The sequence below is a fragment of the Electrophorus electricus genome, chromosome 8 (assembly GCF_041902795.1).
Source record: "Electrophorus electricus isolate QZ-2024a chromosome 8, ASM4190279v1, whole genome shotgun sequence".
Taxonomy (NCBI): domain Eukaryota; kingdom Metazoa; phylum Chordata; class Actinopteri; order Gymnotiformes; family Gymnotidae; genus Electrophorus; species Electrophorus electricus.
Window position 1 is genome coordinate 13,253,816 of NC_137504.1, and position 17,120 is coordinate 13,270,935.

The following is a 17,120-nucleotide window of genomic DNA, read 5'->3' on the forward strand; positions in this document are numbered from 1 at the left end:
AGACAGCTGACTTTGTGTTGCTGACTTACTTCTTCTTGAGTAAAGGAACTTCAAAGTCCTTGGGACTTAGGTTCAAACCCTAGCTGTGCAATTCGCAGTGACTAAGGATCCCTGAGAGCACAGCTGACTACTGAAGACCTTTGGAGGTTCACTGTGAAAGTGCTCTTCCTTCTGAAGGTACTCTACAATACTAAATGGCCTCCAGCTTATAGAGGAGCAGATTTCATTTGCACATTCACATTAACAGATTAGTTTTGAAATTGCATAATTTGAGATAATTACCAGAGTTCTGTTTAAATTCAATTTTATTTAACACATTATCTGACATTTCTGTACATTCAAACTTTTACCCCACCCCCAGTCCAAAAAAAGCAGTACCAGTTAAAAACTGCTGTATATCCCATTCTTAGATTGTATTTACGAGGTGGTGAAGATTTAAAAATGAATATACTGAACTATTGTTAAACAATTTTTTTTAAAGAAACCATCTACATGATGCAAATTTTGTGACATTTAACATTGTCTCATAAGTGCATTTCACTTATTTTCTTTTTTATGGCTTTTAAATTCCCAGTCAGAAACTGCTGAAGAAGCTGTCACATTATAAAGGCCCACACCCCACTCCCCCCATATCAAACACAAACATAATTTCTTGTAGCAGTTTCTAATTGGGACTTTAATGTGAAAACCCACTATCTGAAGCTGGGCATTACTGTTCATACTGTGGCACAAGAGTACAAAAAAGACTGAACATAGCTCAGAGAATGCCTACTGCAAGCGCTTTAAAAATGTGATGCAGTCAGAGATGAGAGAGTAGTCTTACATTATAAAATCACTGCTACTGAGGCTGAGTACATTTGTGCATTTGTTCCTGACCTTCGCTCTCATGCAACTCTCCTCTCTTTCCCTTTTCTTATGGTTTTCTGTCCAATCATTTTCTTTCATTTATTGATCTTTGAATGGCAGCTATGGAAGAAAGGCCACTGTTTCAGTGCAAGAACAATTAAACAATTCAGAATTAAAAAGAAATACAACAAAAATACAACAGGGAAGCTAAAGCTGACATTCTAAGTTTTGTATGTTGTTGTTGTTGTTGTTTTCATAAGGAAGCCAGCTCTTGTGTTAGTCTCTCCTTCTCTTTCTCAAGCTCGATGATGCTCTGTTTGTTCTGCTCGAGCCGGTCCTCCAGCCACTGTAACAGTGGCCCGCTTACAGCTGACATCTGGCTGCACAGGTTTTTAGTGAACACTGTGCAACACACCCACATGCACAAACACACACAGAGTTTTTAATAACTTCAGCCAGTTTCAATTTCTATCTTACATGCAACTATTACATATTACATGTATATGAACATGTATTTTTTCTTTTCTTTTATTGTCTGTTTGTAACAAGCATAAAATAAATGGTGCACATACCTGATCCATTGTGTATCTTTGTAATTGGATCTAAATGAGTTAAGCTGCAAGGGAAAAAAAGAAGGGAGACTATTTTATTTTGTTAAGTTTCACATAGTAGATTTCAAGAAAAGACCTAGTTCCAAAACTGCCCTTTGCATCGCATCCTGAGCAATTAAATCTGCAAGAGTAAACATAACCCTCCTTCTGATTTCAAGTTACATTCAATTGTTCCAAACTGGAGGGAAACAAAGAACTGCTTTCCACCTGTGAATCCTTCTGTATGTATCCTGTTCCTCTTGGCAGAGAATTCTCGGTAGTTCCACCGCTGATTCCAAGCATACTTTGCCGATGGCCTCGTGTGGAACCACATGGATCGGAATCTCAATTCTCTCATATCTGGTTGTAAATGGGGACTGCATTATTTAGCCTTGTCAAGCAATAAGGCCTTTAAATTCATCAGCATTTATTGGGTTTTCAAGGAGCATTTAGTAATAACTAATTTATAAATCAAATAATTTTCGCCATATTTGAGTTATAAGGAAATAAAAATGTATTACATGTGAAAACAGATGGACAAAGAATGATGATTATTAAGTAAACCATGATCTTTTCAGAACCAGTAACATATGGCATATGATCCTTACTTACTCTGAGCCTTTCTGGGCTTGAACCGACTGAAAGCAAGTATAGAGAACTCTGCCTGTCTAAAAGAAAGCAATACACTATTACGTCATTCAAATCTATCAAAATGCAAACATTTACTATTGTTACAGGAGTGCGCTTTTCATTCAGTAACACATAAAGCCCTTACAGTGCAATCTAGTAGATTTAGTTTTTTTAAAAGATCATGTTTACACTGTTTATATGCAACTCTTGCATTTCTCTTACCTTTGTGTTCTTATCTTCTATAAAGCAAGAAAAGATAAGTCCGACAAAACCCTGATCCATCATCTGGTACATCGCTTGAGTCCTCACATCTGTACAGTGTAACAAGCAAAATAAAGCTTAACAATTAAGATGTGCAGAACTGTGTGGATAAAGAAATGACATTAATTAACGGCTGGCATGGTCATTATCTATGAGTGCCTTTTTATTTTGCAAATTAAATAAATTAACAAAAACTAACAGTTTAAAGACCTGTATGTATTACACCATGAACCAAGGCATAGATGGTTGCAACATGAAAATAACATGCATCAACACTTCTTTGTTTCTTTTAATGAGGTGTGCGTGTGTGTGCTGTGAGTACACTAAGCAATCAGATGCACTCCAACTGAGTGGACTGGAGGTGTTTGGATGAATCATGGCATTAACATAACCTACCAAACAATTTGGTCAAATTTTGATCAGGCCAATCTTTAACTATATCATATCAAGACTTCACAGTTATTAATATAGTTCAATACACAGTAATTAGACTAGAAACCCCAATTGCAATATAGTGTTTTGTTCCACAACAAGGATAGTATTCCACAGTACGACTAACCAACATGCGACGGCCACACGGTGATGTGTGGGTGTGAGTGGTACCACCCCACCACTCTCACAGGACGCCCGGTCATTTCAGCCAACCTGTGCGTTGTGTTAGGAAATAAAACTAGAATATTTTTCAACTGTAGAATATTTCATTTTAAAAGGAAAATTTACTTTTAAGACCTGAAAACTGTAGGATGGTAAACAAAACACATTGTAGCTCAGTTTTCGTTGCCATATCATAATACAGTAATAAAAGGATATCTCGGCTTCTGTCGAGGCTGCAGAGAGTTGCTCGGGAGAAATCTCGACGCGATCCTTCCTCTTGTCTGATCGACGCAGAATAATGACAGAGTGAATGTGGACAATACGATTTGTGTCAACCTAGGGTGATGATCATTTAAATAGCCATCAGTAGACAAATAAATAACCAAGTCCAGAAGGTTGGGTCACTGTTTCACTGAAGGTAGGTTATTAAGCTACAACACAAAAACTGAAGAGGCAAAAGATCCTCTTACCTCGCCAATACACAGCCCCATTACCTCTTCTTTTTCTGTGCTTAGGGCATGATTCATACACACCAGAAAAGCATCTGACTCTAAATGCACCGCACTTACTGCCATAATGGTGAGACTTAATTCACCAAATCAGAGCTGTCTCTGGCATAAATGGATCTTCATCCGTGTGCAGTATTTCCGTATCAGAAGTGTGCTATCATATACTTCCGGTGGACAACTCTAAACTCGCGATTTTTCATTAGTTGTGTGCGTTGATTTAATAGAAATGTTTATTGTTAAATAAACACAGGCATTTTGTGCTGTATTAGTAATATGTTTGCAAAGAGAATGGTCTACCTCAACTTTAACGTCACTGAAAGGTAATTTATTTTCAGGTCGGAAGAAAATGAGAAGTGCACTGGGTCTCAGTGACGTCAGTTTATTTAAGTTTTCTGCTGCATTGAGGAAGGCTCGGCAGCCCTTCTGCAGGAACTGAACAGGTGGTAGCTGGTTGTTGGGGTGTAAGGTTTTTGCATAAGATGTCTCAGAAGGATCCTTGTCAGAAGCAAGCGTGTGCGATACAGAAATGCTTACAAGGTAATACAGGTTTTACAACGCACTAAAGTCTCAGTTACTCTTATCATTAGTAACAGTTAGCAATTTCTATCTTTTATTTTTAACAGCCAACAAGTATGTTGAAAGTCGGTGTGAAGAAGTAATTCGTGCGATGCGCAAATGTTGTGGAGCCCACGCTGAAATGAAATCTGTATGCTGCTCCGGCTTTTTAAAAGGGCACAAAACAGCAGAGGACAAAACGTGACGACCTTCAAAATAGCGACGGTGGTTATTATCTGAGCACATATGTCCGGATTCCCATTTAAGGACGTTTAGCTGCTGCAAAGAAGCTAGCATCATCTGAACCTATTTAAATTATTGTTTTAAAAATGCACTTTCCTTTGGATTAAAGGAACATCAAGCAAAGCATAGTCTTCTAACCTTTTTACTGTCTTGCTTGACCTCGACCATAAGTTTTTAATACATTTCATTGATATTATTGACAGTATTCACTGATGACAAATAGTGTTTGGTGGTTGCATGCCATTAAAGCAAACTCCAAAATCAAGTCATCCTGTTTCATTTGAACTTCAGCATCACAGTATGTTACATGAAGCACAGAGTGGAAAGGTCATGGCCCCGAGACTTCTAGAATATGAACAGCGTGAGCATGAGCAGCACCCCTTAAAATGAAATGTGCATATCATCTAGGCCGAGGTCATACAACTCTGGTTGTAGAGGCCTACAGGCCAACCCAGTTTGATTTTGTACCAGTACAAACACAGCCGAGTCAATTCATTGATAGATTTAGCGTATGCGTTACAGCACTAAATCAAACTAGGTTGGACCCTAGTTGGGCACCCCTGCCATAGGCTATTGAGGAACTTGTAAAATTAGGTTGTGATGGCTTATAAATAAATGTTTCCTGGGCTTAATTCAGTGTGTTGTTCTCCACTAAAGAAAACCAAGCTAGCCAAACCAGTCTAAATCCAAACGTTGGGTAAAAATAAGTGAAGTAGTTGACAAAAATGTTTACCCATTTACTTCAACTTTTTACTTAAATAAGAAAATACAGATTTTCAATGAAATCTACTTTGTAGCTGCTCTCTTTTAAACTAAGGAGATCCATAATTTGAGCTTTAATGTGAGGAAAAATACAGTTTTCAAGAATTAAGAGTTTCAGGGTGCCATATGTATATATAAACTTCGATACATACTCAGGTATATATGTCTAATCATTCATACCACAAAAATAAACTGCAAAATTGTTTAAACATTGTAAGAAGAAATCAAAAGGGAAAGTTACTTAAAATATGAAAACAACACATATGACGAAAAGAACAGCTTGGCTGTGTTTGCTAAAGAAAAAAAAGTCTGTAACAGAGTATTCAGCTGAATAAAAGCTGCAGTGCCAGTCATTTAAATGCCAAATTCCATTACATGCAGTAAGTTGGCATCTTTTTTATTCTAAATTGAGAGTACATATAAAATCGAGGAGGTGCTTTTTATGATGCCAGTCCGAGTAGGAACCCCCCAGCAAAACCGCCTGTCAGGACAATGTTCTTCTTCACAAATGTTTGCACCTTTACAAAAGACAGGAAGACAGTAGTTAACAACAAACACAACTGCACACACTATGGTCTTGGATGCTTACTGTTGACAAGCTAGTAATGTTTGAACTTGGTGACAATACAACAAATGCTACAAAATATAGCACATTGCAGTGCAGTAGAGGAAGTAGAAAGAACAAAGTATAAAGTACAGCACAGTTTTCTCTAGTTGTCACCTCATCCTGATGAGCAGGATCAGCTATTGTTTACTCAGTGTTGTTTGTTCCTCTAAACTACAGGGGTGGGCAATATAGGCTATTCAACTAACTCTTCAACCAACTGAAGAGCTGGTACTACACACAAAACAAGTATGGCCATGTCACATACCTCAGCCACCTTTGTCCTCACTTCTTTAGGCGGCTTCTCTGTGTTTAGCTTCAGTTGCTTCTTGGCTTTGTTCACATCCTGCTCGACTCTCTTCCAGTCAATTTTGATGTACCCTGTATGATTAGCAATCTAAGAGGGCGAAACAAGACTGTATGTATGAGGCAAACAGGGCTAAACCAGTTCTTATGACAAAGCAGGTTTAGGTAAGAGCCTACACTAAGAGTGCTACACTAAATTACCTGGAGCAAAAAGAAGCCACCACCAACTGCTGATGCAGCTAGTTTCCCAACTTTCTGAAACAAATACCCCGCACACCTAAAGATGAATACACGACAGATTCAGATTTTATTGTCATGGCTGTAAAAGCTCAAGTATGATACTGATTCTTGTGTTATGGTTTCATATTTTATCACTCACCAGCCAGTCACCCCACCAATTGCAAGCTGTGTGGCTACTGAATACTTCTCGGCAGCTGGTCCAGAATTATTGCCAAACATTTTGTTCCACCATCTCTGTTTCTTGACATGCTCTGCCAAGTCCATAACAAAGACTTCACCATCTGTTAAAACATAAGTAATCATCAAAAACATATGTGGATAACATGACTAATTGTTTGCCCAAATTCAGTCAGAAATGTTGGCAATATACCTTTTTATTTGCATAATGATTAAGTAAAACTATATGCAATGTTTTCCACCCACATATTTTGAGACTGAACAGTTTCTATAATAATTAATTCAAAGCACAGAGAAGACTGAGACTCAAGGTTACATATTCAAATACTTCTTTCCTGTCATGGTAAGAATTAAAACAATGCTGATACTTTTTAAATACCTTGTATATTAATTAAATTCTTCTGAAAGTCCATTAATTATGTCTGTCCTTAACCAGCCTGACACTGTAAGCACATTTATGACTTAAATGGGAAAGTGTCCAAGTTGACCTTGGCCGCAACAGCTTTGGTCATTGGCTACATCTACACACACACACACCCAAAATAGTACTAGAACTGTAGCCAAAAGACGGTGTCGGTATTAGTTTCCACCCTACAGATTAATTATTAAAACCATCTAAAGATCTTAAATCAGTGAGATACAATGGAACAAATAACAAATAGATTTCCTTTTGTAATTCTGAATTAGTGTATATGTTTTTCGTTTAACACATTTCACAGGCGATCATCCCTGCGTGACGAACATTGCTCCTTACCAGTACTCGATAGTGTATAAATTTGCATGTCAGGAGGAGTAGACAACTGCCCATCTCTTGAGTAAAACCTTATCTACTAAATACATGTACTGCATTGCACACATGAATGAAAATGATCGTCAGATGAAATTTTGCTTAGTCACAAAGCAAGGAAACAATGGAAAACAAGTAAACAATGAAAAGTAGCTTTATTCAAAGTTATACCTACTGGACTCAGTAAACACAAATTAACTCAAAACAAGAGCGCTAACCTAGCTTTAGCTATGCTATCTAATTCGTTGCATCGGTGTCAGTCAACTCAAAAGCGAGTTAAGTAGCTATGCGGCGAAATACCAATAAATGTAACAAATTTATTTTGAACTTCACGTCCTACAGAAAAAAAATGGCATTGTATCTTCTGCATCAAGTTATGTTTACTATTACAGCGGCACACAGACTGTGTTAGCTACCTAGTTAAATATTTTTGTAATCAGCAGCTATATTTTGTAATCAGCAACTTCGCTAATAGCTAGCTAGCTACTTTCTTGCTCAATAAGGCTCATCATCAACTCTGAAGGACAATGAGAAATGTATAATGCATAAGATGGTACAGTTATGTACATCCCCAGGTATGAGCTATTTAAGTGCATTTAACGAGGAATAATTCGGACTGGCCTTACAATGCCTGCTTGGTATAAAGTGAAAAAGATAGTAGCTAAGATAGCTAGCGAAATCTTACCTTTCCTTGTGTCTGCCATCTTGATTTGGGTTTTCTACCCGGACAGTAATCAGTGGCGCATTATTTGAATCACGTGACATATGTCAGGTTTGTTTGTTTTTTAACCCGGCTAAATTACGTAAACGCTCTAATCCAAGGTTAGCACAAAGTAAAAGTCCTCTTATAATAATGATTGTTTTTGTTGTTTTTGTCATCTAATATGGTCATTTATAAACCTCACCCGACAGTTCATATCTATTGAAGATTATTACGGGGTAGGGATAGGCTACTGTTATGATTAAAAATATTTAAGTTTGTAGTCAGCTATTCTTTTTAGTAATAATATCAATAATATATACACCTGACATAATAGGAGAAATGTGGATTGAAAGATACACACAAGGAGGACCATGTCAAAAATACGAATATGTAAAGATATCTTCTTTCTAGATAGCTTGTCTGATCACATTTCTCTGTGTGGCATAGAAGCCTCTTTAACACATCATACTTTAACATAACCAATCAGGTCTCTTCATTTTCGTTATTTAGGCTTTTTCTTTCTAATCCATGTATTGAAACAGATGGCAGGAAACAGAAACTGCAAAATAAAAGAATGTAGTTGCCTACTTATTAGGATATGTTAAAGAAGAGTTCAAAAGTATCAAAAGGCATTTAATACATTTTATTTAGCCAGAATGGGGAAACTACCATTCAAAAAGACACAAAATTCAAAAGTGATGAATATGATGTCATCACTGACCCAGTAATCAGATGTAGCTGTATTCGGTATCAACAGACCCTACACTGAGTACCAGGTAAGCAACAGACACCAGAACCATAGTAAAAAGTCTCTTCTTACATCGACAAAGTGTCCAAATGATTTTTTTTCCTCTTTATACATCATTAAATCTTAACCTGAACCACACACAGTTCTTCTGTTTAAATGTACCATACCATGCTTTTTGAAAACATATTTACTTTTTTCTTATGACTACACCCCTTTCTGCATTACATCCTTTGCTTTTAATTGTGTTCAGAATTGCAATCAGTATTTCACAGAAATATGCAAAAGTAAATTACTAAACAAACAAACAAACAAACAAATAAATAAAGCAGTTAAACATTCTGTCTACCACATGGTCCTCAATGGTTGATGCCATACTTGTGCACTCTTGATACGAAAGAGGACTAATAAAAGTGAAACCACTTGTGAGTTTGTTAGGGGGAATACCATGGCCCTGTTATGCACGCGCTTTAAACGGTTATTTCCCAAAAACGTCCACACTTGCCGATTATGAACTGACCTGAACTCAAAATGCGTCCAGACTTCAGTTTCAAAGGTGTGTCTTTCTCTTTGTTGCTCAAAATGAGAAACTGGGCTGAGGAAAAACAGTATTTATTTTTCTAACAGCCTACAGGAAATATAATCTTTGTTTCCGTGTGAATTTGTATTTCTTACAAATTAAAGTTAACATAAACCCTAATTAAATTAAGGGTTCTGTTAGGGTTTGGATTTTAATTTGCTAAATGGAAGATTCGTAGATTTTATTAGTAGTATCATTATACATAATAGGCTATCCACATTTTGTTATCTTTTTAAACATTGGATTAAAATAGGTCATATATTAGTTTATTTTAGATAAAATAGAAAAACTCTAGGTTAGATCATTTATAATAATGACAGGTTAAAATAATTTACCTTATGCCCGTCAGATAACACTTACTGTATGTCTCTGGGCTGCTCAGTGTTTCTAAAGTAGTTTCAGGTCCTTTGCTCCCAAAACAGTACACATCTCCAACGAAGCCATTTTTTCACAGAGCAGCTTGTTGATTCGGAAACATGCCCGCCGTTCAAACCCCTTTCCACTGAACTCCTCGCTCGGCATTTCACGCAAACTGTCTATTGCTCCACATCCTTCCTCCCGCTTTACTCGAGCCTGAATTCTAAGAATCCGAAAAAAGCAACTTCCTCGGTTGCCAAAGAGTCTCCGAAGTGCTCTGCTGGTATGGTAGAAATTCGCGCGCCTATGTTTTTTTTGAATGTGTGATGGCAAGTTGCATGCTCCGGCTTTATCAACGGTCCTTTTTAAATTTCCCCTGGGTCTCTCCCCTCACCTGTCTGGGAATTATGTATGTTAGTCACCTTGTAAGGGGACAGTCCCTTGAACAGATCAAGAAGATCACCCAGCTCAGCTAAATTATCCTTAGGAGCACCTTATGAAGTTATAGAGAGGGGTTAATAAAGTAGAGAATTTGTTTTAAAAACATTGTCCATATCTGATATGTCTGAGCAAATGGTCTGAAGTAAACTGACACGGTTATATTTTCTTTATATTTTTATTGGTATAACTAGAACATTTGATTTTGTCATTTAAAAAGACATTTACAACACAAAATTCTGTCAGTCTGTTTAGCTGACCTTCTCACTGTTTATTCGTCCAGCACAGTTGTATAATTTTAAAAAATCTAAATAAAACTGCGGCATTGGTTTGTTTTTAGCATATCCTCTAGTGTTCAAAATATTTTCCATTGGAAACTAATATCTTTCTAAAATATAGAAATGTTGTATATTTAGCATATTAGGTTATGTACCTCAAAAAATGATAACTTGGTGATAATGATTAATGATTAATGATAATCGTGAAGTATATAATTTAAAAACTCTAAAATTCTGTCTGATAGTCAGATGTCTGATGCTGCAGACAAATGATCTGTCAGACAATGTTCTTTTAAAAATTAATAATGTATTTTGAAGGAGATTAATAAAATATATTGGAACATTATGATCATGATATGATTCTTATCCTCTGGATATTTACAATACAAAATTGTTTTCCATGTCATAATTTCATTGAAGGTTTTGAAAAATCTACTAAATCATGATGGAAAGTAAAATAATTTATTTATTATTATTGGAGACATTTACTAAAAGTATTGTATATTTTTTCATTATTTTGTTTATTAATTATACTTTATTGATTTGTATTTATTTGATTTGCTTACTATTTCTAATACATTATATACTAAACCTTTCCAAGAGCATTTTTAATGTAAGTATCATTCATTAAATGTTGACTCTACTATGCTTGTTTGAATTACACTGCAAAATTCTTCTTGCTTTTTATTGCTCTAATAATCTGCATGGTATATACTTGTTAGAAAAAAGTTAAATGTTTATAGTAATGTGAATTATGCATGAAGAATATTTCCTTAATAGGACACATCTAAAGTATTTTAATGGCTTTTAATGAATATGATGTGTGTGTGTGTGTGTGTGTGTGTGTGTGTGTGTGTGTGTGTGTGTGTGTGTGTGTGTGTGTGGTTATTTAGCAGAACGTTTATAGTCAGATTTGGAAGACAAGTGAAAAGGCTCTCTTACACTGAATGTAGAAGATATTTTCCCTGCATTTCCCCAAGAACATGATCTCATTTTTTTCTTGTGTCTCAGTTGACCTTAAGTGGGTTTAATGGTGATGTCATATTCATGCTATCAAGAACTTTGGGACCATTTGCATAAAAATTCTGATGAATCATGTAGGAACCTCTCATCTAAAAGAGGGAAAGTTTCATGTACAGGAAGTTCGCATATTACTTGACTACCCATCATCCCCATTGGTGGGCGGGGCTTTTTTGTTTACTTGTGCATAGTCTTTGATGTTACCTAGGCAATGTGTACTTCTTCAGTTAAGTCAGCAGTGACATTCGCTTGCAACACATTATTGTTTCAGTCGATTTGAATGTTTGCAGATAATTGTCTTGACAGCAGATCACATTAAATGAAGTGAAATTGCATTCTTTGCATCCTCACACATTTGTACTCATCTAATGGTTGTACAATCTCAATACTTCTTGTAAAAAAAACTTGTATTTCCCCACTGAGCAATAAATATGTTATTTAAGAGTATTCACAGTAATGCTAGAATGCTAGAGTAGATCTACAAGATGGCATATTCTCTGCAATGTCACTGCTAGATTTCATTGAGTTAGATCAATTTGAATATTAAAATTCAATAAAAAGAATTTTAACTGCAAAGAAAGTAAAACAAAAAAAATGATGATAAAATTTACTTTAGTTTTGTTTTTAATCCATCTTAAATCAGAATCATGGTCTTATCAGGCTTATGAGAAATTACTCAATGTATTCTCCCCACCCATGTTGATAGTGTGCCAGTAAATGCAGTGACAATGATTGCGGCTAAACTGAACTGATGGTTTATTCAAGAAATTAGGCACTTCTCTTACTGGGCCTTGACTGTAGTTCAATATCTCTTCAGATTCTTGATGCCCCACTGATGGATGCAAGTTTTAACCTTTTAGGTAAGGTAAATCAGGCCAATCAGAGTGGGATACTGTTCTGATTTGTTATGCTGTGTTTTTCCTGTTTTGCATCTGTGGCTAGGAAAGGGAAGCATTTGGGTAATAGGCAAAAAAAAATAGCAATGGGCTAAAAAGGTTCTTCCTTGCAAAAACATATTAAGCTATTTTTCCTAAAATTGCTAAGGAAATGTTATCCCTTAATGAGAACAATAGAATTTCAATAAATATATATGAAATTAAATATAAATGTATAAAGTTGTTGATCAGTGGTGTGACTTCTTATGAAAATCTACCACTGGGTATTTTTTCATAATAAAGAAGTTGAATTTTATGTAATAAACAAGCACTGCCATGAAATGTTGGGTTATTTCAGCAGCCAAGTTAACATTTGGCATGCCCCTACTCTTTATCATCAGTGGGCACTAAAATAGTGGGTGGGGTGTATCTGCTTCTGTCTTTGATAGCACATATTAATGATGCCAGAGGCAGAGCCTCTGGTGAGAGGAGCAACATTCCTTACCTTACAACCAAGCAATGCTGAAAAACAAGAAACTGAGCCAAAAGGAGCCAATGAGTGACAGTCCCTATTTTTAGATGAAACCCTCAAACCTTGCACCTGTTCTAGTTCACCTGATGTCAGGGAGCAATGGAAATGCAGGTATGGGGCAAAACTTGTAACATACTGACGGTGGAGGGCAAAACAAAGAGTGAGCAGAAAACTCTGCATGCTTGAGCCATAATCTGCTTTGCATAATATGATTCCCACAGATATTACCCTGAGTAGTGGTACTAAGATACTTAACACAGATGTGGATACTTGATTAAATTAAGTCACTGATAAATTGACAGCTCATAAATGCTTGAACTTTTCTTTTGCCAGCAATGATGTGAACTATAATGCAAAGTCCTGTGCACTGTTTTGCATTGCAGCTATGTGACATCTCACTTTGGTATGTTCTCTTCAGAGACAGAAGAAATGACTGAAGGTATTTGTGAGTGAGATGGTGCAACAATTCTACTGGCTCATTAGATATGTCATTAGATATGCTCTTCTCATTGCATTCATAGCCCATGACACTGCTCTGCTGTCTTGTGTGAGTTACTCCAACTTTCCAAGCTAACCTAAGAGGTTTTTGGCAAGACTGATCTTAAATCACTGGGTCAGAAAGAATCATAGCAATATAAGTTGTATGATGCCAGTTATCCAGTTCTAAACATACAGCATAACTGGAAGAGCTCTTTTTGCATGAGATGGCAATATTACACTGTAATATAAGCCAAACTCCTTAACCTAACCAGATTTTTAAGTATCATTTTTTGATAGATAGATAGATAGATAGATAGATAGATAGATATGCTGACATATTCGCTGCAATGTCACATCTAGTTTTTCGTTCAAGTAGAGCTTGTTGACCTGACGTGACACAGACCTTGTTGATCTGGGCAACATACAAAGTAGTGTGACTCTTATTTAGAACTCTCATATTGTTAATGAGGTAGGCAGGCAGCGTTAATAAAGGGATCACACTGGAGTCATCCTGGTCAGGATTCACCCAAACTCCTATACTAAAGTTAGTGGTATAACCCACTGAGCCACACTGGGAGAAAGTTTCCAACAGATCCCAGGAACAACATCCGAGATCTCGATCCAGAAGAGTGCAGTCCTGGGAAAAGGTAAGTTACTATGCAGGACTATCAAGCTATAGTTTTATAATTACATGGCCTTTATAGTTGTGCTATTGACAAACCTTTTCCATCAGAAAGAAGCTTCCAGCACTCCAACAAATTCAACAAATAAACAAACAGATGTAATCATTTATGTATTTAACCAGCAAACAATAAATGTGATTTACCATTTTAATATAATTAATCTCCTCAGTGTATAATCTTACAGTAAATATTTAAAGTAACAAATTCTTCCTTATTAAGGATGGAGAAAAGAAAGCATCATTCAGTGTTGAGAAAGGCAAGAAACTGAAATCATTTTCTGCTCTCAAAACCACAACACATACATGCTTAAAAATATGAAGAGTACTCATTGTCTCTGGCAAATCGTCTCATTGAGCAGGAAAAGTAAAGCAAATCATCAATTTATCGAGTGTTTTTTAAAAGTCATTATTAAAATATTTATTAAATTATTAAATATTTATTATTTAATATTTATATTTATTACTTATTGATTTGCTAGCTTGGGGAGTAGAATGACAGCTGTTATAGCCTGACTGTGTCCTTAAGCATCTCCATGCTGTATACAAGCTGTATACAAGACATGCTGTATACAAATTTACACCCACATACATAGACATACATAAACATATCTACATGCTAGCATATATACAGTGACATAAGGTCTAAAGCACTGATTGAACATTGTTTTTTTAAATTAAACACAGACAACAAGGAGATTTTATTTGTACGTCCTAAATTCATTGCATTCATAATCCCCAACGTTTCTATTCATGCAGATAATGTGTTTATTAAACTATGTCAAGTGGTTAGAAATCTTGGCATTTTATTTGATTCATCAGTAGCATTTGAACCCCTATATGTTTCAGCTGAGGTTGTTTAAAATATATAATTAGTGTGGCTGATGAAACTAAAAGCTGTGCCCCATAATTATATATCCTTGTTCTTGTTGCTTTCTGCTGAGACCCATTCTGGTATTCCATGCATACACAATAATGTACATCATACATCACTTTTGCCTGAATTTATGTCACTTGATATAAATTGATTTAAATTGATACTTGAATTTTCAATATATGAATTTTAACATTTCAGAGTGAAATGCTCAATATAACCAAATTTCACATTTTCCTTTGAAACATTCAAATTCAGACTGTAGTGTCTTTGATTTAGCTCCAAATATTTCTTCCTTCAAAACACAACAAAAAACTTTATTAAAACCTTTTCCTCAATCAACCTAATAATTAATTCACTTTTTGATGGTTAATTATTTGCTTATTTGTTTTTTGTTTTTGTTTTTGTTTTTTTTATACATTGGCTATATGGTAAAGTTACCTTTGGTTTTATACAATGTTTATGTTATGTATTAAATAAATGTTATGTGTTATATAAATACACTTTAAATCAGATATGCCATTCATATACATTTGTATACATTGCATACATTAAGTTCTTGTTTGCCGTTTATTCTAGCCAGTGGTGTGACATAACAACAGTACAACAGCAGAGTACACAGGACTACAAAGTATGAATGTACAACGCAACAAAACAGTACAACAGCAGAGTACACAGGACTACAAAGTGTGAATGTACAGTGCAATAGTACAACAGCAAAGTACACAGGACTACAAAGTGTGAACATTCAACACAGTGTAAGACAAATACAGAAAAAATAAGAAATACAATAAATACAATACATGGATTATTATTATTTACAATAATAAATTTATTGTAAATACAATAAATGATAGTAACATAGACCAGAGCACACTGGGTAAACTGGCAACTTAATAATGTAAAATAATAATGTAATGTAATAATAGTAGCTGTGAATGTACAATACAACAGTACAACAGGAGAGTACACAGGACTACATAGTGTAAACATTCAATACAGCAGTGTGAGTAAAATGCAGAAAAAAATAAGAAACACAATAAATGTATTATTATTATTTACAATAATACATTTATAATAAATACAATAAATGACAGTAGCATAGACTAGAGCACACTAGGTACACTGGCAACATAATAATGTAATATAATGCAACATAATTAATGCAACATAATGATGTAACATAATAACAGTAGCTGCTTAATTGTCATTGGTGAATGTCTGTAAACTGTGAAAAACTGAACAAAAATTGTCAAGAATAGACTATATGGGGAACATCCTCAAAGCATCAGCTGGTTGGAAGTAAGTGTTTTTTGAAGTATACTAAACCTTTCCTCTAAAGACATAATAATCCACCAGATGATTTTCTGATTTATAGTGCGGGTGTGTAATAGTGTGCAGGAAAGGTGCATGTTCACGTGTGCTGAGTGATGGGATATTTCTATGCTTCTAATTATGATGTAAAAACTCTTGACTAGTCCAGGTGCGAGTAAGGGGAAGCAGCGTGTCTGACTGCCCCAGGAAGAAACTGTTGTGGAGTAGGATGTTCCGGAACCTTTTGTCAGGGGTAACAAAAAAGTGGATTGAAAAAAATTATATAAATATATAGGCTACAGTGCATCCTTTGGTACTATAGATTACATTTCTATCTGAGAGTGGAACTAATCAAACATGCTCATTAGCATGGATGCAGGGACTTGCTGCTGTGGCCATGCCTATGGGCCCCTTCTATCTTAGCCAGGTAGCTTCGAATGGTGACTATATAAGTGAGCCTTTTCAAGGCAACCCTTCAATGAAAATCTCACATTAATTCAACTCCATGTATAAATCATAACCAAAAATGAAGAGTGTATGTACATACTTTCTGTGATATGAACTATGAGAGGTATGCCTGGCTAACAACTAGCTTGAAGCGCTTTTGTTCTGGCCACTGTATTTTAAAGACTGCTGAGCTGTATATTAGGGATCCAAACAATAATTTATGGACATATGTAATTTTTGGCAATGGGGGCGGGGCTTATGCAGAAGTGGTATGCACACCACTGCTTTTGCTCAATGACAGGTGTGTGGAGGGACTGTGATAAGGGTGGGAGAGACTGTGAGGGGTGGGAGAGATTCTACAATGCTGGTTATAAACAGACAAGGTCACCAGCATTGTGGTAGAAGGTGTTGATGGTGGGTAAAGAGGCCAAAACACAATCTTTTCAGCTGTTCTCACAATCCATTATATGGTCTGAGTGTGGTTCCTATATCAGACTGTGAGACAGCTGGTCTAGATGCTCTCTATTGTACCCATATAGAAGGTAGTGCGGGTAGAAGGTGAGTTTGATTTTCCTCATCCTATGCAGGAATTGACGTGCTGCTGGGCTTTGTCGGCTAAGCAGATGGTGTTGAGGGTCAGTATGAAGTCTTCCATGATGTGCAAAATTAGAGACTTGGAGTTTTTGATTCTCTA

At 35.9% G+C, this 17,120-nt stretch overlaps 3 protein-coding genes across 6 annotated transcripts; 1 reads left to right on the forward strand and 2 right to left on the reverse strand.

Moving 5' to 3' along the window:
* Nucleotides 1–287: 287 nt before the first annotated feature.
* On the reverse strand, nucleotides 288–3,592 carry brcc3 (BRCA1/BRCA2-containing complex, subunit 3). Its single transcript, XM_081719803.1, has 8 exons — nucleotides 3,392–3,592; nucleotides 3,137–3,257; nucleotides 2,887–2,973; nucleotides 2,289–2,377; nucleotides 2,049–2,104; nucleotides 1,665–1,796; nucleotides 1,419–1,462; nucleotides 288–1,248 (listed from the first exon to the last, which is right to left on the reverse strand). Exons 1-8 carry the CDS (start codon nucleotides 3,494–3,496, stop codon nucleotides 1,100–1,102), a joined length of 783 nt encoding a protein of 260 aa, XP_081575929.1. The 5' UTR covers nucleotides 3,497–3,592; the 3' UTR covers nucleotides 288–1,099.
* Nucleotides 3,593–3,774: 182 nt separating this feature from the next.
* On the forward strand, nucleotides 3,775–4,493 carry cmc4 (C-x(9)-C motif containing 4 homolog (S. cerevisiae)). Its single transcript, XM_027019386.3, has 2 exons — nucleotides 3,775–3,967; nucleotides 4,054–4,493. The coding sequence occupies exons 1-2, from the start codon at nucleotides 3,910–3,912 to the stop codon at nucleotides 4,188–4,190; spliced, it is 195 nt and encodes a 64-aa protein (XP_026875187.1). The 5' UTR covers nucleotides 3,775–3,909; the 3' UTR covers nucleotides 4,191–4,493.
* Nucleotides 4,494–4,952: 459 nt separating this feature from the next.
* On the reverse strand, nucleotides 4,953–9,650 carry fundc2 (fun14 domain containing 2). Of its 4 annotated transcripts, none has more exons than XM_027019372.3 (6): nucleotides 9,493–9,650; nucleotides 9,073–9,147; nucleotides 6,280–6,421; nucleotides 6,102–6,177; nucleotides 5,863–5,991; nucleotides 4,953–5,508 (listed from the first exon to the last, which is right to left on the reverse strand). In XM_027019372.3, the coding sequence occupies exons 3-6, from the start codon at nucleotides 6,402–6,404 to the stop codon at nucleotides 5,431–5,433; spliced, it is 408 nt and encodes a 135-aa protein (XP_026875173.1). In that variant the 5' UTR covers nucleotides 6,405–6,421; nucleotides 9,073–9,147; nucleotides 9,493–9,650; the 3' UTR covers nucleotides 4,953–5,430. The 4 variants fall into 4 exon arrangements, with proteins under 4 accessions (XP_026875173.1, XP_081575931.1, XP_026875164.1 ...); XM_081719805.1 differs by having other exon boundaries at nucleotides 9,468–9,638; XM_027019363.3 differs by lacking the exons at nucleotides 9,073–9,147; nucleotides 9,493–9,650 and adding an exon at nucleotides 7,790–7,942.
* Between the last annotated feature and the right edge of the window lie 7,470 nt (nucleotides 9,651–17,120).